This window comes from Lithobates pipiens, unplaced genomic scaffold (assembly GCF_037356315.1).
Source record: "Lithobates pipiens isolate NorthernLeopardFrog02 unplaced genomic scaffold, aLitPip1_a1.2 Scaffold_1, whole genome shotgun sequence".
NCBI classification, from domain to species: domain Eukaryota; kingdom Metazoa; phylum Chordata; class Amphibia; order Anura; family Ranidae; genus Lithobates; species Lithobates pipiens.
Window position 1 is genome coordinate 212897656 of NW_027507685.1, and position 27429 is coordinate 212925084.

Consider the following 27429-nt stretch of genomic DNA (forward strand, 5'->3'; position numbering starts at 1 on the left):
GGAGAAGGAGAAGTAGAAGACGAGGCTGGACGGTGAGAGCCTGCAGTGTGGCTTTGTGTGTTCCGTTGCTCCCACTCGGCTCGGTGATGGCTGCCCATGTGCCTTCTTAAGGCGGTCATCCCTAGGTGAGTGTTGGGCTTACCGCGACTAATGCGTTGACTGCAAAGATTGCAGATGGCAATGCTATTGTCAGCAGCGGACACGTTAAAAAAAGCCCACACTGCGGAGCCATGTGTCGGTGTCCTGGGAGCGCCAGATGTGACCGTACATGGTCGATGACTCGCACATTTGCAGTCTGCTTTGTCCCTCCTGTGCAATGTAAGTTATTCCTGCTTCTCCTCCCTATCTGCTGGTCCATATCTCCCTCTGAACTCCCCTCCTCTTCCTCTCTTGTGGGCACCCACGTGACATCACTAGACACGTCATCATGAACGTCACCTTCCCCACCGCTATAAGTAGAGATCTCGGAGTAGGCAGCAACACCGGGGACCAACCTCCTCCTTGGGCTGATCTGGGTACTGTCGTCAGACTGCTGAGTAGCGGTTGTTGCTACCTCCTCTTCCTGATCCAATACCAAGAGTGGCTGCGCATCAGAAATGTCCTCTTGATATGGATCGGAAAATAATTCCTGTGACTCAAGCGGAAGGTATGTGGTGGTGGTGGTGTTGTTGGTGGTAGTGTCTTTGGGGGTGCACATAGCAAAGAGTGAAGAAGAGGGTGCAGATCGAGAGGATGAGGAGGGTGCAGAAGAGTAAGGCTGAGTGAGCCACTCAACCAAGTCTGGTGCGTCCTTTAAAGTAATTGAACGCACCTTCTGCAACTTCCCACTTTGGCTCAAGGCTGGTGCTCCTGCCCTACCCCTACCACCCCTGCGGAAGGGCCTGCCTCTTCCTCTGCCTGTCATTTTTTAAATCACCCTGTGACAAAACTCTTAGTCCCTATACCGATGAAGGACTGCTGCAGTATAGGGCAGCGGTCAGCAGTGGTGAACCTCAACCCTATGTATTGTGGACCGATACCGGTCCTTACAGAACAGCAGACTGTACCTCACTCAACGCTATGTACTGTAGCACCCTTCACCAAGTTACCAGTCCTTATAAGGACCTTTGTGGACCAAGTAGGTTGTGTGTGACTGATTAGCAGACTGTACGTTAGTCCCTATACTGCTGAAGGACTGCTGCAGTATAGGGCAGCGGTCAGCAGTGGTGCACCTCAACCCTATCTATTGTGGACCGATAGCGGTCCTTAAGCCCCGTACACACGAGAGGACTTATGTCCGACAGACTTCCGAAGGAGTTCCGTCGGAGTTCTGCCGGAGTTCCGACGGAGTTCTGACGGACTTTTCGGCGGAGCGGACTTGGCCACACACAATCACACTAAACTCCGACGGATTCGAACGTGATGACGTACGACTGGATTCGGATACGGAAGTTCATAGCCAGTAGCCAATAGCTGTCCTAGCGTCGGTTTTAGTCCGTCGGAATAGCATACACACGAGCGGATTTTTCAAAGGGGACCGGGTCCGGCGGAGTTCCGTCGGGAAAATTTGAAGCATGTTCCATATTCTAAAGTCCTTCGGACTTTGGCGAGTCAAAAGTCCGTTGCAGCCCACACACGATCGAATAGTCTGACGGACTCAGTCCGTCGGACTTTGGATGTTGAAAAGTCCGCTCGTGTGTACGCGGCATAACAGAACAGCAGACTGTACCGCACTCAACCCTATGTACTGTAGCACCCTTAACCAAGTTACCAGTCCTTATAAGGACCTTTGTGGACCAAGTAGGTTGTGTGTGACTGATTAGCAGACTGTACGTCAGTCCCTATACTGCTGAAGGACTGCTGCAGTATAGGGCAGCGGTCAGCAGTGGTGCACCTCAACCCTATCTATTGTGGACCGATAGCGGTCCTTACAGAACAGCAGACTGTACCGCACTCAACCCTATGTACTGTAGCACCCTACACAGACCAAGTTACCAGTCCTGATAAAGAGCTTTGTGGAACAAGTGAGTTGTGAATGATTAGCAGACTGCAGCAGAAGGGCAGCAGTCAAGTATAATATTCTTTCTATATTTGGAAGAAAGAATATTATACGTGTACAAGCCTATTACCATACCACTGATACCAGTCCTGAAAAGAACCTTTGTGGAACTAATAGTAACAGCAACTGTTTAAACTGACCCTCACTGCCTGACACACTGCTTCCTTCCTGTCCCTATACAAACTGGCAAAAAAGAGGAGACTGGAACAATTACTGGTTACTCGAATAGCTCTTTTATGGACCTGATAGTAACAGCTAATGATGATGATGATGATGACTAATCTGGCTGTCCCTAAAATAGCAGCAGACACAGCGCTCTGTTCCTTTCTCTAAACTGACAAAAGACACTCAGGCTGCTGCAACAATCAGTAGCAAAGCAAACCTATATACACCTAACACCTATACCAGTCCTGAAAAGAACTTTTGTGTACCAAATAGCTAGCGTTTTATCTGTCCCTGCTCCAAACAGCAACCTTTCCCTATAGTGACAGAAGAAAGAATGTAAAATGGCCACCGGATTGGGTGTATTTATAAGTTAGGGGGAATGTCCAAGTGTCCATGTGCTGTCATGTCTCAATTGGCTGTCCTGTACCCCATGATGGATGTGTCATAAGGTCAAAGTTCCTTTACACAGTAAAAACACGGAAGTCCGCCGGGCGAACAACGCCAAAAGTCCGCCGAACTGGCAGACCACGAACAGCCAAAATTCGCCGCGAAACGACCGCCGGGCGAACTGTTCGGCCATCACTATTCATGTATACACAAAAAATTGACATGTTGCAGTGTGTTGATGGTGACTGCATTCATTTTCTTTTTTGTTTTAATTTGGTGATCTGGCCAGTAACACACGTTCTGTCTTATGCGCATATACACGACCGGACTTTTCAACGGACTAGGTCCGGCCGTCTTCCTGACGGACTTCAGCAGAGGTCCGATGGACTTTCTGAACGAACGGACTTGGCCACACACGAACGGACTAAATCTGTTCGAAGTCTGTTCATTTTGAACATGATGACATAAGACGGGACTAAACAATAGCCAGTAGCCAATAGCTGCCCTTGAGTCGTATTTGGTCCATCGGGCTAGCACACAGATGAACGGTTTTCCCGATTTTTAATCTGTCGGACTTGAGTCTGTTGGATAGATTTGAAACATGTTCTATTTCTAGGTCTGTCTGATTTTTTTTTTTATATAAAAAACGTTCGGACCAGCCCACACACGATCGGATTGTTCGAGGGACTGATCACGTCGGACCTAGTCTGCCGGAAAGTCCGGTCGTGTGTGCGTGGCATTAGAGTGACTCTGGATAGAGGTGTAGTGTTCTCCCCATGAGAGACGCTTAAAGATATTTGACCCCAATAGTTGCCCTGACTTTGCAAGTCTCCCAACACCTCTGACAACCTGGGTTCAGACATTTCATCAATAGTAGATTTAATACACACCAAAACGAGGACACAGTAAAACGCATGAGCTTTTACTTAAAAGAGAAGTATGGGTTTGGGGGCTATTGCAGAATGGAGCGATCGAACATCACCGATGACTCTCTCCCCAAGCAGAGAGCTGTCAATCAGCATCTCTCCACTCTGCTTCTCCACGCTCATTGGAGCGCTGAGCTGTGGAGGGGTGGGGAGCGCCTGTCTCAGCGGGTCACTGAGAGGCTGAGACGGCCATCAGTCCAAGCAACTGGCAGATCCAGACTCGGGATGACGCGGTGCCTGGACTGATCCTGGTGACGTCAGCAGAGAGCGGACTTCCGTCCGCGCTCTGCTGCAAATGGATCACAGGAGTGCAAACCGAATTGCACTCCTGTGACCCATAGGAGAAGCCCAGCTAAACAAGCTCAGGTTGGACGTCTCTTTTTAAGGTTTGATAGTAACAGTATCAACAGAAAGTGGTTAGGCGAATATGAGGTTATCCTTAAATCCTTGACACAAATGTATAAGAAAATTTGTGCATATAGTGTTTAGTAGAATAAAGAGCATCAAGCAGTAACTTGATCAAGGTCTATGGCTGTAGATCAGAAAGGGGAAGGAGAATGACCAGTTTTATGTCATACTACTCCCTTTTGCCTCCTGATGCCACAATCCAGTAAACACAGACACTCAACACCGTCTGATAAGCTGTGCACAAAATATATGACTTTGTCTCTAATGCCGCGTACACACGACCAGCTTTTCCATCAGAATAAACTGACGATCTTTCCTAAGGAGTTCCAACGGAGTTCCACTGAAACGGACTTGCCTACACATGATCACACCAAAGTCCGATCGTTTAGAATGCGGTGAATTACAACACGTATGACGGGACTAGAAAAAGGAAGTTCAATAGCCAATAGCTTCCCTTGCACCGTATTTGGTCCATCGGAATAGCATACAGACAAAGATTTTCCCGATAGGAATTGATTCCTTCGGAAGGATTACAAACATGATCTAATTCTAGGTCCATCAGAATTTTTGAAAAAAATTACAAAATGAGTCCTCTAGATGCATGTATCTTCGTCTAGCTCAAATAAAGGGGTCCAATGTAACCTTTGGAGAATGACATCCAAACAGTACAATTGTGGATGCTGATGTCTCCTTACAGGGCTTTGAAGGAGAAGGACAAAGTATGTCTGCATGTAGTGTCTTTAACTGCAGAGAGGGTGGGCTTCCACCCACTCATCAGTCTGGGGTAATAACAGGCTGAAGATTGTGCAGATACAGTGCTCAAGGAACGGTGCTTGCCCGCATGCTCCTCGGCGCTGTAGCTCAGCTGGATCTGTGATGCAAGTGATGAAAGCAACCTCTCGACTGTCACCAGACTGACCGGACACTGCTGATGATGGATGCGTCCACACTCACCCACCGGAGGCTCTCCCTTGCTGCCTAGGCTGCAGCACCGGATCGCTCTCCCAGACCGTCCAGGTCACTGCTTCCAGATGAAGGCTGTGGTCCCCAACACAGGCTATATATCACTTCTCCCAGCATTTTGTCTTCTCCTTCCAGCTGACTGGAACTTGAAGGCCATAATGATCAGTCTCCAATGGGAGTCTCGGTTTTCCAAACCCCTCGATCATCCACCCATCTGTGCGTCCTCACTCACTCTGCATTCAGGATGTGACAAAACCGAGTACTCGGGGAAACAGTCTCCCTGTGGCAATTGTCGCAAAGTTTCCTCTGACACCACAGGCAGCAAAGTGTCCCCTGACACCATAGCCAGCTCATGGCTACATCAGAGCAATGGGGACACCTTTGAATGGAAGCATTGTCAATCTGTCTTTAAGGTAGTGTTATGCCCCGTACACACGGTCGGACATTCCGACCACAAAATCCGTCTGATTTTTTTCCACCGGATTTTGTCCGAAACTTGTGTTGCATACACACGATTGCACAAAGTTGTTGGAAAATCCGATCTTTCCGAACTAGGTGATGTTCGTTGCGTACGACGGGACTATGTAGAGGCCAGTAGCCAATCGTTTTCGTCCCCAAATTTATTCTGAGCATGCATGGCACTTCTGTGCGTCGGAATTCTATACACACGATCGGAAAAAGTCCGATCGGATTTTGTTGTCGGAAAATTTTAGATCCAGCTCTCAAATTTTTCCAACGGAAAAAGCCCGCTAGAGCCCACACCTGATCGGACTTTCCGACAACATAATCCGATTGGACTTTTCCCTTCGGAATTTCCGACCCTGTGTACAAGGCATTCGATTCATGAGTGGATTTCAATGGATTTGAATAAAAAAATAAATCCAAACTCCAGCCTACACTTTGTAAGCAGTTACACTAATAGTTTTATTTTTCTTTTAGAATAAAGGTTTTACATAAATGAATACATATTATTGTTAGCACCCCTGTCAGTGTTAAATGGTTTGTCTCAACCCTCTAACTGACACCTTTGCTTGGCAGATTGGTCTGTTAAGCGTTTGAGGACTGCCCTGGGTACATTTACTGCGACAGGATGGCCGCTCTGTGCCAATCAGTGGGTTTGGCGGACTCGATGTCCACTGTGACCCACCGATCATTCGGGACACAAGCAGAATGGAAGTCCAAACCAATCAATATACACTTTTTTTTTTACCAAAAATATGTAGCAGAATGCATATTGGCCTAAATGTATGAAGAAATTTGATTTTTAAATTTTTTTTATTCGATATGGTATATAGCAGATAGTAAAAAATATAGTTGTTTTTTTTTAAAGCCATTAGTCTTTTTTTTGTTTATAGTGCAAGAAATAAAAAATGCAGAGGTGATCAAATACCACCAAAAGAAATCTCTATTTGTGAGAAAAAAAGGACCAAAAAATTTATTTTGGTACAGCATCGCACAACCACGCAATTGTCAGTTACAGTAACACAGTGCCATATTGCAAAAAAATGGCCTGGTTATGAAGGAGGGTAAACCTTCCGGAGCTGAAATTGTTAAAGTTATGCCGTGTACACACGATTGTCTGATGGGAAATGTTGGATGTGAGCTTGTTGGCAGTAAGTCCGACCGTTTGTATGTTCCATCGGAGCTTGTTGTCGGACTTTCCGATCGTGTATACACAACTCCTTTGCACAAAAGTCCACGCATTCTCGGAATCAAGTCTTGTAAAACTAGCGTTCGTAATGGAGATATCACGTACTGTACGTCACTATATTCATAATTGTTGGCCAACATTTGTGTGACCGTGTGTATGCAAGACAAGTTGGAGCCAACACCCTTCGAACAAAAATCCACGGTTTTGTTGTTGGAAAGTCCGATCACGTGAACTGGGCATAAGGCTTATTTTTTCATATAAATGTGTGAAAGTAGTGGCAAAAGTCTAAAAAGGAAAAATCAATGCAGTCATACCATCTAAGAATTGGTAAACTGCAATATAATACATTTTTGCGTTTGGGTTTAATAGCGCTTTAATTTTGATGAAAATTTTTAAAAATGCAGCTGAATTACACAATAACCTGAGCTTTGTATTTTGTCTAATTTGGAAGCTTGTAAATATTTCCTTTTGTACATGGTCCAGTTGCAGGAAATGCTCCCAGAAATCATGTACTACGTTCCAGGACCTCATCAGAGAATAAACAGAAATCTGGAAAAACTAACAAAGTTCGTCTCAGAGAGAGTGAAGATAAACCAGGAGACCTTGGATCCCAACTGCCCTCGGGATTACATTGACTGTTTTCTTGTGAAGCAACAGCAAGTATGTGAATTTACTACATAATATGCATCCAGGCACGTCCAGTCAGGCAAGCAATGATATGATAATTGCAGGAACCTAAAAATGAAATCAAAATCCTTAACCTGACTGCCACAAAGTAAAATCTCCCCATGCCCTCATACCACCAATGTGAGCAAGATAAATCTTCAACTTTCTTGGGAAACCAACACTTCCATGAGTCAATCAAGTCCTCTGCTTCGCTCATTAGTTCCAGTGCTGGGACAAGATTTTCTAGAGCCCAGGGCAAACTGTGCCCCCCCCCAAGATGTAAGAGCATTATGTGTCAGCAACCCCCCCCCCCCCAAAAAAAAATTGGGCACTAATCTGCATGCTCATCCTCAACACATAAATTCCCATTGCTCCCAGCACAAATGCCCCCCAAAAAGCACCCCTTCTAGCACAAATCTTCTACCCTTCAAATTTCCTTTCTGAGTACACATCCTCTGCCACCCCCACCCCCCCCCCCCCCCAGACACACACACACTTCAAATCCCCTCTCGTAGTAAAAATCCCCCCCAAAAACAATTTCCTCTCCTACCACATCTCCCATTCCTCCTCTACCATATCACCTCTTCTAGCATAGACCCCCCAAATCCCCCCTTCTAGTACAAACCCCCCATCTCCCCCATTTCGTTGGTGAAATCCTTCCCACCCCATAATTTCCCCTGCTAACACAAATCCCCCCCCAAAAAAAGTCCCCTCCTTGCATAATCCCCTCCCACCTCTACATGTGACCTCTTCTAGCACAAACCCCCCAAATCCCCCTCCTAACACAACACCCCCCCAACACAAATCCCCCTAAATCATCACTTCTAGAATACAATCCCAAATTACCCCTTCTAGAACAATTCTTACCTCCTGTAGCCCCCATTTTCTCCCTCCCAATGCAAATTCCCTCCCCCCAATATACTTGTGGTGCCCCTCCCACCTCACATGATACCACAGTGCCCAGGGCAGCCGCCCTTCCTGCCCACCCCTAGTCCCGACCCTTCGACTACCAACCCTTACATCCCTAAAGGACACCTTAACAATGTAGGGGATGGTGGAAGTAAACCTTGAGCAAAGTGAAGGACCCAGGAGTAGTGATGGACGAACTTCCGACGGGACGTTTCGCGAACGCGAAACGCGAACGGACACAAACGTTCGCGAAAACGACCGTTCGCCGCGGGCTCCATTGACTTCAATGGGAGGCGAATTTCGCAAACCTTTAGGTCGAATTTGCGGCCACGGGGTAATTATTAGGGGGTAGCACGTAGTCCCACCACCTGGACAATAGCATAATACATGTATGAGGTGAATTTGGGATCGATAACTACAAGCATTTTTTTTTTATTTGGGAAATTGTTCTGACAATTCAGGACTATGGAGCTAATGAAGGCAATGGAGGAGAGGGAAGGTCAGGGACCAGGGTAGGCAAACAAGAGGGTGCAGGAGATACAGAGCACTGACAGCAGCACCGTAATACAGAGCACTGACATCAGCACCGTGACATACAGCGCTGACAGCAGCTCCGTGACATACAGCGCTGACAGCAGCTCCGTGACATACAGCGCTGACAGCAGCTCCGTGACATACAGCGCTGACAGCAGCTCCGTGACATACAGCGCTGACAGCAGCTCCGTGACATACAGCGCTGACAGCAGCACCGTGACATACAGCGCTGACAGCAGCTCCGTGACATACAGCGCTGACAGCAGCTCCGTGACATACAGCGCTGACAGCAGCTCCGTGACATACAGCACTGACAGCAGCTCCGTGACATACAGCGCTGACAGCAGCTCCGTGACATACAGCGCTGACAGCAGCACCGTGACATACAGCGCTGACAGCAGCTCCGTGACATACAGCGCTGACAGCAGCTCCGTGACATACAGCGCTGACAGCAGCTCCGTGACATACAGCGCTGACAGCAGCTCCGTGACATACAGCGCTGACAGCAGCTCCGTGACATACAGCGCTGACAGCAGCACCGTGACATACAGCGCTGACAGCAGCTCCGTGACATACAGCGCTGACAGCAGCTCCGTGACATACAGCGCTGACAGCAGCTCCGTGACATACAGCACTGACAGCAGCTCCGTGACATACAGCGCTGACAGCAGCTCCGTGACATACAGCGCTGACAGCAGCACCGTGACATACAGCGCTGACAGCAGCTCCGTGACATACAGCGCTGACAGCAGCTCCGTGACATACAGCGCTGACAGCAGCTCCGTGACATACAGCGCTGACAGCAGCTCCGTGACATACAGCGCTGACAGCAGCTCCGTGACATACAGCGCTGACAGCAGCTCCGTGACATACAGCGCTGACAGCAGCTCCGTGACATACAGCGCTGACAGCAGCTCCGTGACATACAGCGCTGACAGCAGCTCCGTGACATACAGCGCTGACAGCAGCTCCGTGACATACAGCGCTGACAGCAGCTCCGTGACATACAGCGCTGACAGCAGCTCCGTGACATACAGCGCTGACAGCAGCACCGTAAGCAGCCCCAGGAGGAAGTCAGCACAGCACAGGGATGGTGTGATCCCCTCATAATAAGAACCCCCAGGAGGAAGTCAGCACAGCACAGGGATGGTGGGAGCCCCTCATAATAAGAACACCCAGGAGGAAGTCAGCACAGCACAGGGATGGTGGGAACCCCTCATAATAAGCAGCCCCAGTAGAAATATGACACCGCTCAACCTCTTCAAAGAGGAGGGTAGGGGCATATAGTACGGTGTGCTTTTTTGGGTCAGGGAAGTGAGCCAAATGAATTAAGAAGGTCTGTGTGCTTGATTCCAAAAATTGTTTATAGACATATACATGGTCTACTGATCACATGTGTTGAATTCCTCCGAGATCCATGCCTCATTCATTTTTAGAAATGTGAGGTAGTTAACACTGTGGTGAGCTAGGCGAGTACGCTTATCGGTCACAATCCCCCCTGCTGCGCTGAACGTCCTTTCGGACAGGACACTGGATGAGGGGCAAGCCAACAGTTCGATTGCAAATTGGGCAAGCTCTGGCCAGAGGTCAAGCCTGCCCACCCAGTAGTCTAGGGGTTCATCACTCCTCAGAGCGTCCACATCGGCCGTTAACCCAATGTAGTCGGACACCTGACGGTCTAGGCGTTCCCTGATGCTGGATCCGGATGACACCTGTCGATGGGTCGGCTGAAAGAATGACCTCATATCCGAAGTCACCAACACATCTTCAAACCGGCCTCTTCTTGCAGGCGCTGTTGGATTGGTACCCGCAAATCCTTCTCTGGGAGTGGGAATTGCTCCTCTGCCAGCGCACGCAAAAGCAGAATGCAGCATTTCTCGAAGCAAGGCCTGGAAGTGCTGCATTCTGACAGCCCTCTGCGACGGCGGTAACATTTCCGCCATTTTGTGTTTGTACCGGGGGTCTAAGTACGTTGCCACCCAGTACTGGTCCTTGACCCTCATGCTTTTTATACGGGGGTCCCTATTAAAACACTGGAGCATGAAGGCCCCCATTTGCACTAAAGTGGAAGCGGTGTGGTGGCCTGGCTCCTGCTCATCATCCAGGATAATGTCGTCCTCTTCATTCTCCTCTCCCCATCCTCGCACAACAGGGATCCCAGAAAGGTTTAAAGCATGCTCTTCTTGCTCCTGCTCATCCGCCCCGGCACCATCCTCCTCTGACTCCTCATCAGACTCCTGTTGTTGACTTGTCTCAGATAGAGTAGCCCCCCCTGGGAATTCATCCAGCATTGCGACTTCCTCATCTTCCCGCTCCTGCTCCTCCACAGCCTGATCAATGACACGACGCAATGCACGCTCCAGAAAGAAGGCATAAGGTACCATGTCACTGATGGCGCCATGGCTGCGACTGACCAGTTTGGTGATCTCCTCAAATGGCCGCAGAAGTCTGCATGTGTCGCGCATGAGCAGCCACTGGCGCGGTGAAAAAAAACCCAGCTCCCCAGAACCGTTTCTTTCGCAGAGTTCATACAGGTAGACGTTAACTGCACGTTTCTGCTGGAGCAGCCTATCAAGCATATAGAAGGTTGAGTTCCATCGCGTCGGGCAATCGCAAATAAGACGTCTGACCGGCAGATGGTGTCGCCGCTGAATGTCAGCAAGGCGAGCCATGGCCGTGTAAGATCTTCTGAAATGGGCCGAGATTTTCCTTGCCTGCCGCAAGATGTCCTGGACCCCAGGGTATTTGACAAGGAATCGCTGCACGACCAAGTTTAAGACGTGTGCCATGCACGGCACGTGCGTGATTTTGCCCTGTTTCAATGCGCTAAGCAGATTGGCACCGTTGTCACACACCACTTTACCAACTGTCAAATTGAGCGGTGTTAGCCACTCATCTGCCTGTGAACGCAAAGCTGAAAGGAGTGCCGGGCCAGTGTGGCTCTTTGCTTCCAGGCACAACAGACGCAGCACGGCATGGCAACGTCTCACCTGGCATGTGGAATAGGTTCTGGGGAGCTTGGGCGGTGCAGTGGAAGAGACGCTAGCAGCGGAAAAGGAGGAGGCAGCTGAGGAGGAGAGGGAGGAGGATGGAGTAGGAGGAGGAGAAGAAGAGTCAGGCCTGCATGCAATCCGTGGCGGTAAAACCAAATCTACACGGGTGCCACGGGTTACATGCTTGACGGCCGTCAGAAGGTTCACCCAGTGGGCAGTAAAACTGATATACCTTCCCTGCCCGTGTTTGCTAGACCACGTGTCTGTGGTCAGATGTATCTTGGCACCGACACTGTGTGCCAGAGATACATTCACTTGCCGCTGAACATGGCCATATAGCTCTGGGATGCCCTTCTCTGAGAAATACTTCCTTCCTGGGACCTTCCATTGTGGTGTTCCAATGGCCACAAATTTGCGAAAGGCCTCCGAGTCCACCAGTTTATATGGCAGTAGTTGGCGGGCTATGAGTTCTGACAAGCCAGCCGCCAACCGTTGGGCAAGAGGGTTATCCGGCGTCATCATTTTTTTACGCTCAAACATTAGGCCCACGGAAGCCTGCCTTTTTGCAGAAAAATGTGAGCTTGGCGTGATGGAAGGTGGAGTGGAGGACAATTGTGAGGAGAGAGGAGAAGGAGAAGTAGAAGACGAGGCTGGACGGTGAGAGCCTGCAGTGTGGCTTTGTGTGTTCCGTTGCTCCCACTGGGCTCGGTGATGGCTGCTCATGTGCCTTCTTAAGGCGGTCGTCCCTAGGTGAGTATTGGGCTTACCGCGACTAACGCGTTGACTGCAAAGATTGCAGATGGCAACGCTATTGTCAGCAGCGGACACGTTAAAAAAAGCCCACACTGCGGAGCCATGTGCCGGTGTCCTGGGAGCGCCAGATGTGACCGTACATGGTCGATGACTCGCTCCTGATACATTTGCAGTCTGCTTTGTCCCTGCTGTGCAATGTAAGTCATTGCTGCTTCTCCTCCCTATCTGCTGGTCCATATCTCCCTCTGAACTCCCCTCCTCTTCCTCTCTTGTGGGCACCCACGTGACATCACTAGACACGTCATCATCAACGTCACCTTCCCCACCGCTATAAGTAGAGTAGGCAGCAACACCGGGGACCAACCTCCTCCTTGGGCTGATCTGGGTACTGGCGTCAGACTGCTGAGTAGCGCTTGTTGCTACCTCCTCTTCCTGATCCAATACCAAGAGTGGCTGCGCATCAGAAATGTCCTCTTGATATGGATCGGAAAATAATTCCAGTGACTCAAGCGGAAGGTATGTGGTGGTGGTGGTGGTGGTCGTGTTGTTGGTGGTAGTGTCTTTGGGGGTGCACATAGCAGAGAGTGAAGAAGAGGGTGCAGATCGAGAGGATGAGGAGGGTGCAGAAGAGTAAGGCTGAGCGAGCCACTCAACCAAGTCTGGTGCATCCTTTAAAGTAATTGAACGCACCTTCTGCAACTTCCCACTTTGGCTCAAGCCTGTTGCTCCTGCCCTACCCCTACCACCCCTGCGGAAGGGCCTGCCTCTTCCTCTGCATGTCATTTTTTAAATGACCCTGTGACAAAACTCTTAGTCCCTATACCGCTGAAGGACTGCTGCAGTATAGGTGAGCGGTCAGCAGTGGTGCACGTCAACCCTATCTATTGTGGACCTATAGCGGTCCTTACAGAACAGCAGACTGTACCGCACTCAAGCCTATGTACCGTAGCACCCTATACCAAGTTACCAGTCCTTATAAGAACTTTTGTGGACCAAGCAGGTTGTGTATTAGTGTTTAGCAGACTGTACGTCAGTCCCTATACCGCTGAAGGACTGCTGCAGTATAGGGCAGCGGTCAGCAGTGGTGCACGTCAACCCTATCTATTGTGGACCTATAGCGGTCCTTACAGAACAGCAGACTGTACCGCACTCAAGCCTATGTACCGTAGCACCCTATACCAAGTTACCAGTCCTTATAAGAACTTTTGTGGACCAAGCAGGTTGTGTATTAGTGTTTAGCAGACTGTACGTCAGTCCCTATACCGCTGAAGGACTGCTGCAGTATAGGGCAGCGGTCAGCAGTGGTGCACGTCAACCCTATCTATTGTGGACCGATAGCGGTCCTTACAGAACAGCAGACTGTACCGCACTCAAGCCTATGTACCGTAGCACCCTATACCAAGTTACCAGTCCTTATAAGAACTTTTGTGGAACAAGCAGGTTGTGTGTTAGTGATTAGCAGACTGTACGTCAGTCCCTATACCAATGAAGGACTGCTGCAGTATAGGGCAGCGGTCAGCAGTAGTGCACGGCAACCCTATGTATTGTGGACCGATAGCGGTCCTTACAGAACAGCAGACTGTAACGCACTCAGGCCTATGTACCGTAGCACCCTATACCAAGTTACCAGTCCTTATAAGAACTTTTGTGGAACAAGCAGGTTGTGTGTTAGTGATTAGCAGACTGTACGTCAGTCCCTATACCAATGAAGGACTGCTGCAGTATAGGGCAGCGGTCAGCAGTAGTGCACGGCAACCCTATGTATTGTGGACCGATAGCGGTCCTTACAGAACAGCAGACTGTAACGCACTCAGGCCTATGTACCGTAGCACCCTATACCAAGTTACCAGTCCTTATAAGAACTTTTGTGGACCAAGCAGGTTGTGTGTTAGTGATTAGCAGACTGTACGTCAGTCCCTATACCAATGAAGGACTGCTGCAGTATAGGGCAGCGGTCAGCAGTAGTGCACGGCAACCCTATGTATTGTGGACCGATAGCGGTCCTTACAGAACAGCAGACTGTAACGCACTCAGGCCTATGTACCGTAGCACCCTATACCAAGTTACCAGTCCTTATAAGAACTTTTGTGGACCAAGCAGGTTGTGTGTTAGTGATTAGCAGACTGTACGTCAGTCCCTATACCGCTGAAGGACTGCTGCAGTATAGGGCAGCGGTCAGCAGTGGTGCACGGCAACCCTATGTATTGTGGACCGATAGCGGTCCTTACAGAACAGCAGACTGTAACGCACTCAGGCCTATGTACCGTAGCACCCTATACCAAGTTACCAGTCCTTATAAGAACTTTTGTGGACCAAGCAGGTTGTGTGTTAGTGATTAGCAGACTGTACGTCAGTCCCTATACCGCTGAAGGACTGCTGCAGTATAGGGCAGCGGTCAGCAGTGGTGCACGTCAACCCTATCTATTGTGGACCGATAGCGGTCCTTACAGAACAGCAGACTGTACCGCACTCAAGCCTATGTACCGTAGCACCCTATACCAAGTTACCAGTCCTTATAAGAACTTTTGTGGACCAAGCAGGTTGTGTATTAGTGTTTAGCAGACTGTACGTCAGTCCCTATACCGCTGAAGGACTGCTGCAGTATAGGGCAGCGGTCAGCAGTGGTGCACGTCAACCCTATCTATTGTGGACCGATAGCGGTCCTTACAGAACAGCAGACTGTACCGCACTCAAGCCTATGTACCGTAGCACCCTATACCAAGTTACCAGTCCTTATAAAAACTTTTGTGGACCAAGCAGGTTGTGTGTTAGTGTTTAGCAGACTGTACGTCAGTCCCTATACCGCTGAAGGACTGCTGCAGTATAGGGCAGCGGTCAGCAGTAGTGCACGGCAACCCTATGTATTGTGGACCGATAGCGGTCCTTACAGAACAGCAGACTGTAACGCACTCAGGCCTATGTACCGTAGCACCCTATACCAAGTTACCAGTCCTTATAAGAACTTTTGTGGACCAAGCAGGTTGTGTGTTAGTGATTAGCAGACTGTACGTCAGTCCCTATACCAATGAAGGACTGCTGCAGTATAGGGCAGCGGTCAGCAGTAGTGCACGGCAACCCTATGTATTGTGGACCGATAGCGGTCCTTACAGAACAGCAGACTGTACCGCACCCAAGCCTATGTACCGTAGCACCCTAGACAGACCAAGTTACCAGTCCTGATAAAGAGCTTTGTGGAACAAGTGAGTTGTGAATGATTAGCAGACTGCAGCAGAAGGGCAGCAGTCAAGTATAATATTCTTTCTATATTTGGAAGAAAGAATATTATACGTGTACAAGCCTATTACCGTACCACTGATACCAGTCCTGAAAAGAACCTTTGTGGAACTAATAGTAACAGCAAGTCTTTAAAATTATCCTCACTGCCTGACACACTGCTTCCTGCCTGTCCCTATACAAATTGGCAAAAAAGAGTAGGCTGGAACGATTAGCTGGAACAGCTCTTTTGTGGACCTGATAGTAACAGCTAATGATGATGATGATGATGATGATGAAGAAAGACTAATCTGGCTGAGCTGTCCCTAAAATAGCAGCATACAGCGCTCTGTCCCTTTATCTAAACTGACAAAAGAAACTCAGGCTGCTGACCTAACACCTATACCAGTCCTGAAAAGAACTTTTGTGTACCAAATAGCTAGCGTTTTCTCTGTCCCTACTCCACACAGGATCCTTTCCCTACAGTGACAGAAGAAAGAATGTAAAATGGCCACCGGATCGGGTGTATTTATAGGTTAGGGGGAATGTCCAAGTGTCCATGAGCTGTCATGTCTCAATTGGTTGTCCTGTAACACATGATAAACGTGTCACGAAAGGTTAAAGTTCTTGTATACATTAAACACGTAAGTCCGCCGGGGCGAACGACGGAAAAAGGCGTTCGAACCCGCGGACGGCGAAAGTCGGAAATTCGCCGCGAAACGACCGCCGGGCGAACCGTTCGGCCATCACTACCCAGGAGATTGCCAACACTGGAACAAGTCATTTCTGAAGTGACTTCAGCCAGTGATTCCTCTTCATTATAGCTGTGTTTGATGGAGTAGGAGTTAAAAATATTTAATTTCTTCTTTGCAGAAGCATATTTTGTTAGAAGTTCTACTTTATTTTTTACACATATTTTTCCTTTTCTACACCAAGCAAGAGAATGCTTTTGGCGAATGCCCCCCAAAGGAGAATATTTCCTTTACATCGCCAACTCTGTTTATTATGTACATAGAGAAATTTTAAAGTGTTTCTAAACCCAGTAATATGAAAATAGTTCATTCCCCTCCCATAGTGCCCACAGCTTATAAATCTTCTTTTTACATTAAAATATTGCCACTATATACCTTTTTGAGTGATCTGTGTAACACAGGTACATGATAAACTGCAGTTTCTTCAGTGCTGAGAGTTCAGGAAGGAGGAGCTTTTCACTGCAGCCATGTGAGATACCAATATCATGTGACCTGGCCAGCTCTGAGAACAAGAAACTGTTCTCTCCAGAATAAAAAACACAACTGAGCATGTGCAGGTCGGCTACTCTGTCTGTGTGTTAGCTGGCCATCCCCAGATAGACAGTGCAGGGAGGGGAGGATCTATGTATACAGACTGATTTTACTGTTGTGGGTTTAGTAACACTTTAAGTTCTTATTTATTATTATTAGTAGTACTATCATAATATTTCATGTTTTTTAGGAAAAAGGCAATGCACACTTTGACTCAAGAAACATGAATGTGGCAATACTCAACTTGTTCTTTGGTGGAACGGAGACAGTCAGCAGCACCCTGCGAAATGGATTCCTTATATTTATTACATATCCTGAAATACAAGGTAAATGCTGGGCAGAATTCAGTCATTACGGCTGGGCTCACAGTGAAGCATGGAGCGGCTCACAGCAGAGGTCCAGTGCGTCCCTATTCACCGTTTTAGGTCCTAATTCAGCCAGAAGACACACAGGACTCACAATTCACACCGGAGATGTGTGAACCAGCTCCATAGAGAGCCGGTCTCCTGATATGCAAATTGGATTTGTTCATAAACGACCTGGAGGATGGGGTAAACAGTTCAATCTCTGTATTTGTGGACGATACTAAGCTAAGCAGGGAAATAACTTCTCCGCAGAATGTAGAAACCTTGCAAAACAATCTGAACAAATAAATGGAGTGGGCAAATACATAGCAAATGAGGTTCAATGTAGGAAAATGTAAAATAATGCATTTGGGTGGCAAAAAAATGAATGCAATCTATACACTGGGGGGAGAACCTCTGGGGGAATCTAGGATGGAAAAGAACCTGAGGGTCCTGGTAGTTGATAGGCTCAGCAATGGCATGCAATGCCAAGCTGCTGCTAACAAAGCAAACTGAATATTGGCATTAAAAAGGGGATCAACTCCAGAGATAAAACAATAATTCTCCCGCTCTACAAGACTCTGGTCCGGCCGCACCTGGCATATGCTGTCCAGTTCTGGGCACCAGTCCTCAGGAAGGATGTACTGGAAATGGAGCAAGTACAAAGAAGGGCGACAAAGCACAAAGCTAATAAAGGGTCTGGAGGACATTAGTTATGAGGAAAGGTTGCGAGCACTGAACTTATTCTCTCTGGAGAAGAGACGCTTGAGAGGGAATATGATTTCAATTTATAAATACCGTACTAGTGACCCCACAATAGGGATAAAACTTTTTCGCAGAAGGGAGTTTAACAAGACACGTGGCCACTCATTAAAATTAGAAGAAAGGAGGTTTAACGGTAAACTACGTTGAAGGTTCTTTACTGTAAGTGCGACAAGGATGTGGAATTCCCTTCAACAGGCGGTGGTCTCAGCGGGGAGTATCGATAGTTACAAGAAACTATTAGATATGCACCTGAATGGCCGCAACATACAGGGATATACAATGTAATACTGACATATAATCGCACACATAGGTTGGACTTGATGGACGTGTATTTTTTTTAACCTCACCTACTATGTTATACTATGTTATATTTGGGAAAACCCACATCCAATTCGCAATAGTGTGAACCCAGTCTTAAAGAGAAAGGAGTTACCTTTTGCCTGTCAAAAAATAATCATACAGTACATTTGTTCCCAACCATCTAGAATATGTGGAGCAAGAGAGGGGATGTCTAATTTTTTGTTTTGTGTTACTGTACACTTAAAATGGAACTTCACTCTTCAAATCAACATTGATTATTTTCAATCCTCACGCTGCTACCATTAGTAAATAATTCGGAAAGTGTATCATATTTACTTGTTTTTAAACTATTTTTTTTTTACACTTTTTCAGTTACTATAAGTCTTCAGGATGGGAGGAGAGGAAGAAGGATTTTCTCAGCTAGGCACACTCTCTTGCATGCTTGAGCTAAGGGATGGGTTCCAGGAAGTAGATGCTACATGAATCATTTGCCCTTACTCAAGATGGCTACAGCCAGAAATGCTAGGGGTTTGCTGATTTATCAACAAAATAAAGCATGGAGACGAAAACCATCCAATGGCTGGTGTCTAAACTGATCACATGTGCAACATCATGGCAGTTGTATATTAACCACTTCAATACAGGGCACTTTCGCCCCCTTCCTTCCCAGCCCAATTTTCAGCTTTCATCGCTCTAGCGCTTTCAGTGACAATTGCGCGGTCATGCTACACTGTACCCAAATGAAATTTTTATCATTTTGTTCGCACAAATATAGCTTTATTTTGGTGGTATTTATTCACGACTTCGTTTTTTATTTTTTGTGATATAAGCGCAAAAAAAGCGGAAATTTGAAAAAAAAACAATATTTTCTTTTTTCTATTTTAAAAGAAATCCAATAAAAACTAATTTTGTCATGAATTTAAGCCAAAATGTATTCTGCTACATGTTTTTGGTAAAAAAAATTCAGTTAAGTGTATAATAATTGGTTTGTGTGATCACGGACATATGTACGCAAATGATCATGTACATATGTGTGCAGGTGATCACGTACATATGTGTGCAGATAATCATTGGGACATGTGATTTTAGTGGGACATATATGGGGGACATGTTTTTATTATTAGGGACATGTGTTTTTATTATTTGGGGACATGTATGTTTTGGGGACATGTGTGTTTTGGGGACATATGTGGGGACTGTGTTTATACTGTGTGGTGTGTTGTGTGTTTACACTAGACTGGTGATCAGTGAGTAAAAAGCTGTAAAAAACAGCTCATACTCACTAATCATCAGCCGGCTGCAGCAATCTGCTCTCCTCTCCTCAGTGATAACTTCTGTGTGAGGAGAGGAGGAGCCGATTGCCCAGCAACCGGCTGTTTGTTTACATCACATGACGGCCGTGATTGGACACGGCCGTCATGTGATCAGGAGGGCCAATCACAGAGCCCTCCTGCTGATCTGAGATGTGTGCCGTGTCCGGGTGACACGAGCACATCGGGATCGCGCTGCTGCGCGGGCACGCGCGCGCGCGATCCCGCTCCTTCTGAAGGACGTTCCTGAACGTCCTATCAGAAGTAGACGGCTCCCACCCGGCCGTATATGTGCATTGGCCGGGTGGGAAGTGGTTAAACCAAGGCAAAGATGGCAGCTTCCTTGGCTGAAAACGATAAGGGGGTTTACTTATACTTTAACAATAAATAAAATAGTGTTTTTGGTTTGTGGTGCTCAGATGCAGTAAAGATCTGCCTTAAGGGTCTATTCATAAAAAATTTGCATGCAAATCATTTATCATCTGCACAGCTAGATCATCGGACACTTGCAAATATCCCCCATAATGTGTCTATTATGTTTATTTGTCAGCTCCATCTAGTGACCATAATAGCCTTTTTTCCTGCTTGAGGTATTTCAGAAAAATAGTGCATTATAGCCACTAGATGGAACATAGGATCATTGGAAATAAACGTATTAGACATATTATTCATGATGCTATGCAGAAGCTGAGATATTTGCACAGCAGTTTTATTTTTATAAATAGATCTCTTTTATTGCTGAAACATTGTTTTTTGCTTTATATCTATATTTATTTTTTTCCCAGACAAAGTACGTGAGGAAATAGATCGTGTTATTGGACAAAATCGCATCCCGAACATTGAAGACCGGAGCAAAATGCCGTATACGGATGCTGTAATCCACGAGATCCAGAGATTCACTGATATTTTTCCAGCTAATGTTGCACACTTAGTGACGAAAGAGATCAACTTTAAGGGATATACCATTCCTAAGGTAGGGGGGATTTTTGCTCACTGTGAAAATATTTTTTAGAAATTGATTCTATTTGATGTAGTCAATTCCATTTTTTTCTTTCATGCCAACATAAATGCATTTCAAATCACTAACATTGTTTGTAAAAAAAAATAGAACAGTTATTGGTCTAAATATGAAATCATTTAGGGGATGTTTTTTATTGTATCTATCGGGTATTGTTTTACTTTGTCCTAAAATACACTGCACACAAGCCACTTAGTTGTCGAAATATTTTATATTCTGAAATGTATTAAGCCATCTCCTTCAAGGTAACTCTATCTTTTTTTTGTATATCTTAGGGTACAGATGTCTATCCATTACTATGTACTGTTCATCAAGACCCCAAGATGTTTACTACTCCCACTAAGTTCAATCCCAATCATTTCCTGGACAGTAATGGCTGCTTTAAGAAGAATGAAGCCTATATGCCATTCTCTGCAGGTACATGTACGTTTACTTTCTTAGGTTAAAGTGCAACTATACTCAGAATGAGAGTGGTCCTGTTTTTGGTATCCTCCTGGGTGACTCTTTGTTTTTGAAGTACCTGATTGATGTAATGACTGCTTTAAGGAGAACAAAGTATTTAAAGGATTAGTTCACCATGTTACTGTAGCACCGGCCCCTGCACACCTCCCTCATTGTGACAGCAGGCCAGGGATCTTCTCCCGTTGCTTGCTGTCACAATTTTTTTTAAAATGCATCTCCACCTGGCCACAGCATTCATTCAGAGTTTTGGACTTATCCTTTATTGCCATTCTCTGCAGGTGCATTTACGTTTCATCCAGAACTAGAATTAGGCCGAATACCCCCCAGTTAGGTCTGTGCCAGTACTCTAGACCATGGACCCGAATCACAAACACTATTAAAGTCTATGGAACCCGAACTTGAAAAAACAAATGTTCCCACATTGAAGGCTTACATGCAAATTATTAGCCAAATAAATGCATTAGCTCCCTGGGGAACATGTATAAATGCAAACTTTTTTAAAAAAAAAGATTGTTTTTAAAACGGCAGCGTTTTTAATGTGGTAGTAAACTCTGTTACACCACTTGTACCTACAGATAATCCTATAATAAGGCTTACCTGTAGGTACTGTGAATATCTCCTAAACTTGCACAGTTTAGGAGATATTCGGGGTGCATGCAGTCGATGACATCACCGGTGCATGCGCTCTGAAGGTCTAGCTTACAGTGCCGTATCTTCAGAGCCTGTGATGTCATTGCAACTCCGGCCACTCATATAGCCAGAGGCCACAAACCCAGAAAGAAGACACAAGGGAAGATATCAGCCGTCCCAGCGGTGACATTGCAGCACTGGAGGGCTTAGTTCTAACAGAAGTGTATTGCCTTGCAGAAAAAAAAATATATATTTTTTTTTACCACCTGCGGTTTACTACCACTTTAATGATGCTTAAAGGTAAACAATAACAATTAAAAAATCCTTAAATATAGTGCCTGGGGGGTCCCCTTAGTCTGCCTGTAAAGTGGGACATATGTGCCATGTATAGAACCTGCTGCAGCAAAACTGACATACAGTATATAAAGGAAAAAAAACATTTAATTTGATTTTCCCTGCAAGCTTTCTTTATTCTGTAAACAACGGCTTGGTACAGTCTGTATGATGGGACCCCAATTTAGTGCATTCGGAACAAGATTAGAGAAAAATTCTGGTGTTTATTTGGCAGACTTTGGATGGAAATAACAAATTTTTGCACCACAGTGAGCAAAAATGTGAAGAAGCCAAATTATAGTGCACTCAAGCCCAAGTTCATGGGGGAACATGACTGCCAATTTTTTTGTTTATCAGTGTTCCCCCCTCTCTGTAGGCTCATGTTACTCCCTTCCTCTACCTCTGAACCAACATCAGAATCAAGTAATAGCTGTGCATCGTCAGGAAGCAAGTGGCTGACACTGTGTTCAAATAGTTCAGATGACTCCTCCATGCATGATGGTGGGGTTATAACAGGACTAGCTGTGGACAAGGAGGCAGAATAAGCCACTCTGGCAGCTGTGATGAACTGCGCACTAGTGTCAGCTTGGGTGATAGAGGATGAGGATGGTTTAGTAAGCCAGTCCACCGCCTCCTCTGCATGCTGTGGCTGGATAGCACAGACAACATCACTAAACGGAGAAAAACGTGCCCTGCCTGAGGAAGGACCATGTCCACCTTTGCCTGTGGACACAGACACTGCTTGCCCCCTCATAGTGGCACAGGATCATCTGCCTCTTCTTGTTGGCCTCCCAGACATTATTACCCAAATTTTATAGATACTGGGAAATGTATAATTGGATGCACTTTATTCAATGAAAAGTGGTGTTTGGTGCACTTTAAATTGAGGACTGGCACTGACAGAAATGTAAAAACTACAAAAATAAAATAAAAAATAAAGGTTCCTGTGGGAATGAATGTTCTATAGTGTGGGGTGGGACTATGAGCACTGAGCCATGATTGGGCAAAGTCATCATGATTTTGTTCAATCATGGTTTTGACTCTGCTCTGTGCCCTGATTGGGCAAAGCCTTGAACCTGACCAGCGCTCAGGTACATTGCCTCATACACGTAGGGCCCTAAAATGCACCGGGGAGAACGCAGTTCATTGTGGGGCACTTGCTGGGCAAACATCCTGCCGAGCGCCCCGCAAATTTGAGTGTTCGCCGAATAGGCGAACAAGCGATGTTTGGAACAAACTTTTGCTTGGCTCGAACTGTTCGCCCAACTCTAACCAGAAGTCAAAACTCTATACTGTACTCAAAGTGCAAACTATACTCAAAATAAGAAAATTAAGATGGGTCCTGCTTTTTGGTATGTTTCTTGATGACCCTTTGTGAAGTACATGATTGAACCTTTGTTTGTGAAGTACCTGATTGACACAAAGGGGTGAATTTACTAAAACTGGAGAGTGCAAAATCTGGTTTGACAAAAAAAAAACCCTGGAAGCAGATTGGTTTCTATGCAAAGCTGCCCCAGATTTTACAATCTCCAAATTTAGTAAATCAACCCCAATGAGGGCTTAAGAAGAATAGAGCTTTTTTGCCATTCTCTGAAGGGACATACTGTATACATTTAACCAGACACCACATTCATAGGTTAAAATAAAATTATACTTCAAAATGGGAGGGTTCCTGCTTTTTGTTATCCTCCTTGATGACCCTTTGTTTGTGAAGTATCTGGTCAATACAATGGCTGCTTTAAAAAGAATAATGCCATTCTCTGTAGGTACATTTACATATTAACCAGACACTACATTCTTAGATTAAGGTGCAACTATACTCAAAATGAGAGGGGTCCTGTTTTTTTTGGTATCTTTCATGATGACCCTTTGTTTGTAATGTACATGAATGAAGCCTTTATGCCATTCTCTGTAGGTACATTTACATTTTAGCCAGACACCGCATTCTTAGGTTAAAGTGCAACTGTACGCAAAATGAGAGGGGTCCAGTTTTTTTGGTATCCTTCTTGATGACCCTTTGTGGAGTACCCAATTGATGTTTCAAAGGATCTTTTGTAAATGCCCAGTAACATCACCTATATTTCTTCCTTTCTAATTGCTGCACTTAATGCACTAGGGCGCGCCTGATGACTATTGTTAATAGTAGCAAACACCACATTTTTGGGTTAAAATACTCAAAAATGGGTTTGGGTTTTATTAAAAAATGGTAAAAATGTTTTTCAGAAGAGAAGTTGATTTGAAATGCCCTATAAACTGCTTTACTTGCCCTAATACAGACCCTCGTTCAGAAGCCCACTTTTCACAATATTATATTCAGAAGATTGGATGAAATTACTCAATCACTCTGGTCCTCAAACTTCACCTCTCAACCCACTAACAAGGAAGGATTCAGTGCTTGCTTCAGAAGAACAGGCTCTTGGCAAAATTGCTGACAGATGATCTACTGTAGATAGGAAATATTTTTCGAGAGAAATATGAAGGCTGCTTTTGCTAAACCACTTTTTAAAATGAAATGCGAACTGCCCGACTGTCTCAGGTCTCAACACTTTCTAGGTCATTTAGACAAAACAATTGTGACTAGAGTTTAAAAATGTCTTCTCTCTCTTGCCAATAACAAGTAGTCTCTTTCTTTTCTTTTGTGACTGTATTCAAATTCTTTGTAAAAATGTATTCAATATAATGCAATATGTAACTTTTTTGTTTTATTTTTAGGAAAGAGAATTTGTGTTGGAGAAGCTCTGGCCCGTATGGAGCTGTTTCTTTACATAACGACAATCCTACAGAACTTCAAACTGACGTCTAAGACTAAATTCACTGATGAAGACATCAAACCCACAATGACAGGATCCACCAATGTCCCCAGATTTTATGAGATGTCTTTCATCGCTCGGGCTCTGTAGAATGTCACCTACTTCAACGAACAAACCCCCCTTTTCTACAAGCCGCTCCTTACCTCCCATGAAGACGAACCCTAGAGCTGATGTGAGAACGCCTTCTTACCTTGCATCCCGGTGCTTGTTTTAAAGGAGAAACAGCACACTGGTCAACACCAGTTCTGTTTCCCACCAGGTACACCGGCAGTGTGACAGTTATGTATAAGTGTGGGGCTTAGTGTGAAAGGGGAGTCAAGTATTGGATTGCTGGGCAAGAAATTTCACAACAATACCTTGTTGCATCATTATTGGTCAGACAGAAAGTTGCATATTTTTCCAGTTGTATTCATCAAGTCCACTGGAAATAAAATATAAAAGCTCAACATGGTTGACTATACAGTTGTGTATGTGATTTTCTCAATAAAAATAAATTCTTCTATAATGATTATAATTTTGCTGAATTTAACAAACTGAACCACCTTGCTAACCTCCTTGCTACCTACGTACATCTGTTCAAATCTTAAAGCAGGCAGATCAGGAGCCTGATGTCCTGCAGACTTATGCAGTTAGAAAGGACGAGACACATTTTAAGCTGTCACTGTGTCAAAATATTGAAATTCCACTGCTATTAGACAGCAAATGGTGCTGTTAGAATTAAAGGTTTACATTTTAAATGCAGCAACTTAAAATTGCCATTTTCATTTTTATCTACATTACGTCAGCCCTACAGGGCGGCAGCTGTGCGCAGGATAATTTGTGTGTCCGTGTGTGTGTGTGTATATATATATATATATATATATATATATATATATATATATATATATATATATATATATATACGTGATTCCACACTTCCAGTAGGGGGCACGCATGTTCCGGGTACTCTGTTCTCTGTCACTTGATGATCCTCAGGCAGAGACACATAACTGCAATTTGCCTATGCAAAAAAGGCAGGTCTCCATTCTGACAAGAGGGAAGGGGTGGAGTTTGTGTCCCTGCAAAGCAAAAACACTGGCTAGGAACACAGATTTCCCCTGATGTTAACCCTTTACATTGTACCCTTACTCATTCACACAAAAAATATTGTCAAAAATAAAGAGACAGGACGCAGTTTTTGACAATTAATTTATTATAATGCCGCGTACACACGATCAAACAATCCGGTGGAAAAGTCCGGCAAACTCAAGTCCGCCAAACAATCCCCCCGTGTGTAGCCTCCGGCATACTTTTTTGACCCGAAAGTACGGCGGACTTAGAATGCCGTGTTGCACACCAATCTGCCCGCCGTACTCGCATTTCGGCGGACAATCCGGCCGTGTGTGTGCCAGTCCGCCGTACTTTTGAAATGAGCGGACTTTTCCCGCCCGGAGAAAAGTCCGCTCATTTCGAGCGGGTCTCCAGGTAGGCGGGGCCCGCGAGGAAGATGTCGCTGGCCCCGCCGCCTGGTATGGACTTAAAGGGGAACCCCAACGCCGAAAAAATCGGCGTGGGGGTCCCCCAAAGTCCACAACAGACCCTTGTCTGAGCACGCTACCCGGCCGGCCAGGAAAGGGGGGCGAGCGAGCGCCCCCCCTACTGAGCCGTACCAGGCCGCGTGCCCTCAACAATGGGGGGGTGCCTTGGGGAAGGGGGGCCGCGCGGCCCCCCCACCCCAAAGCACCTTGTCCCCATGTTGATGAGGACAAGGGCCTCTTCCCGACAACCCTGGCCGTTGGTTGTCGGGGTCTGCAGGCGGGGGGCTTATCGGAATCCGGGAGCCCCCTTTAATAAGGGGGCCCCGGATACCGGCCCCCCACCCTATGTGAATGAGTATGGGGTACAATGTACCCCTACCCATTCACCTGTAAAATCACAATCTGCCCGTGATGAAGGCTAACAATCGAATGCCTGCTCCACCATGGGACAGTTCTTAAATAGGTAAGGGGTGGGGCTACCTGGTGACATAATTTTTTTATAGATAGAGGAATTGTCAAAAACTGCCTTTTTTTATTTTTGATGCTTTTTTGGTGAATGAGTAGAGGTACAATGTAACTCATTCACATGGGAGGGGGGATATGTGGGCCTCCTTGTTACAGGGGACTTCCAGATTTCAATAAGATCCCTGCCCGCAGACCCCCACAACCACCACCCAGGGTTGTGGGGAAGAGGTCCTTGTCCACATCAATAACGTGCCCCAAAGCACCCCTCATGTTGAGGGCATGTGGCCTAGAATGGTTACATAGGTTGAAAAGAGACACAAGTCCATCAAGTCCAACTTATGTGTGTGATCATATGTCAGTATTACATTGTAAATCCCTGTATGTTGTGGTCATTCAGGTGCTTAGGTAATAGTTTTTTTAAACTATCGATGTTCCCCGCTGAGACCACCGCCTGAAGGGAATTCCACATCCTTGCTGATCTTACAGTAAAGAATTCATATTTTTGCCACCCAAATGCATTATTTTACATTCTACATCCTGCGGAGAAGTTATTGTCCTGCTTAGCTTAGTATCGTCTGCAAATATA

At 46.0% G+C, this 27429-nt stretch overlaps 1 protein-coding gene across 1 annotated transcript in view; it reads left to right on the forward strand.

The window, feature by feature from the left end:
• Window positions 1-27429, forward strand: part of LOC143987705 (uncharacterized) — a 112868-nt gene that overhangs the window by 22365 nt on the left and 63074 nt on the right. The window contains exons 5-9 of the mRNA XM_077486651.1: window positions 7022-7198; window positions 17080-17215; window positions 20394-20581; window positions 20902-21043; window positions 24764-24948. Coding sequence (XP_077342777.1) covers window positions 7022-7198; window positions 17080-17215; window positions 20394-20581; window positions 20902-21043; window positions 24764-24948 — 828 coding nt within the window. The remainder of the gene's footprint in view (window positions 1-7021; window positions 7199-17079; window positions 17216-20393; window positions 20582-20901; window positions 21044-24763; window positions 24949-27429) is intronic.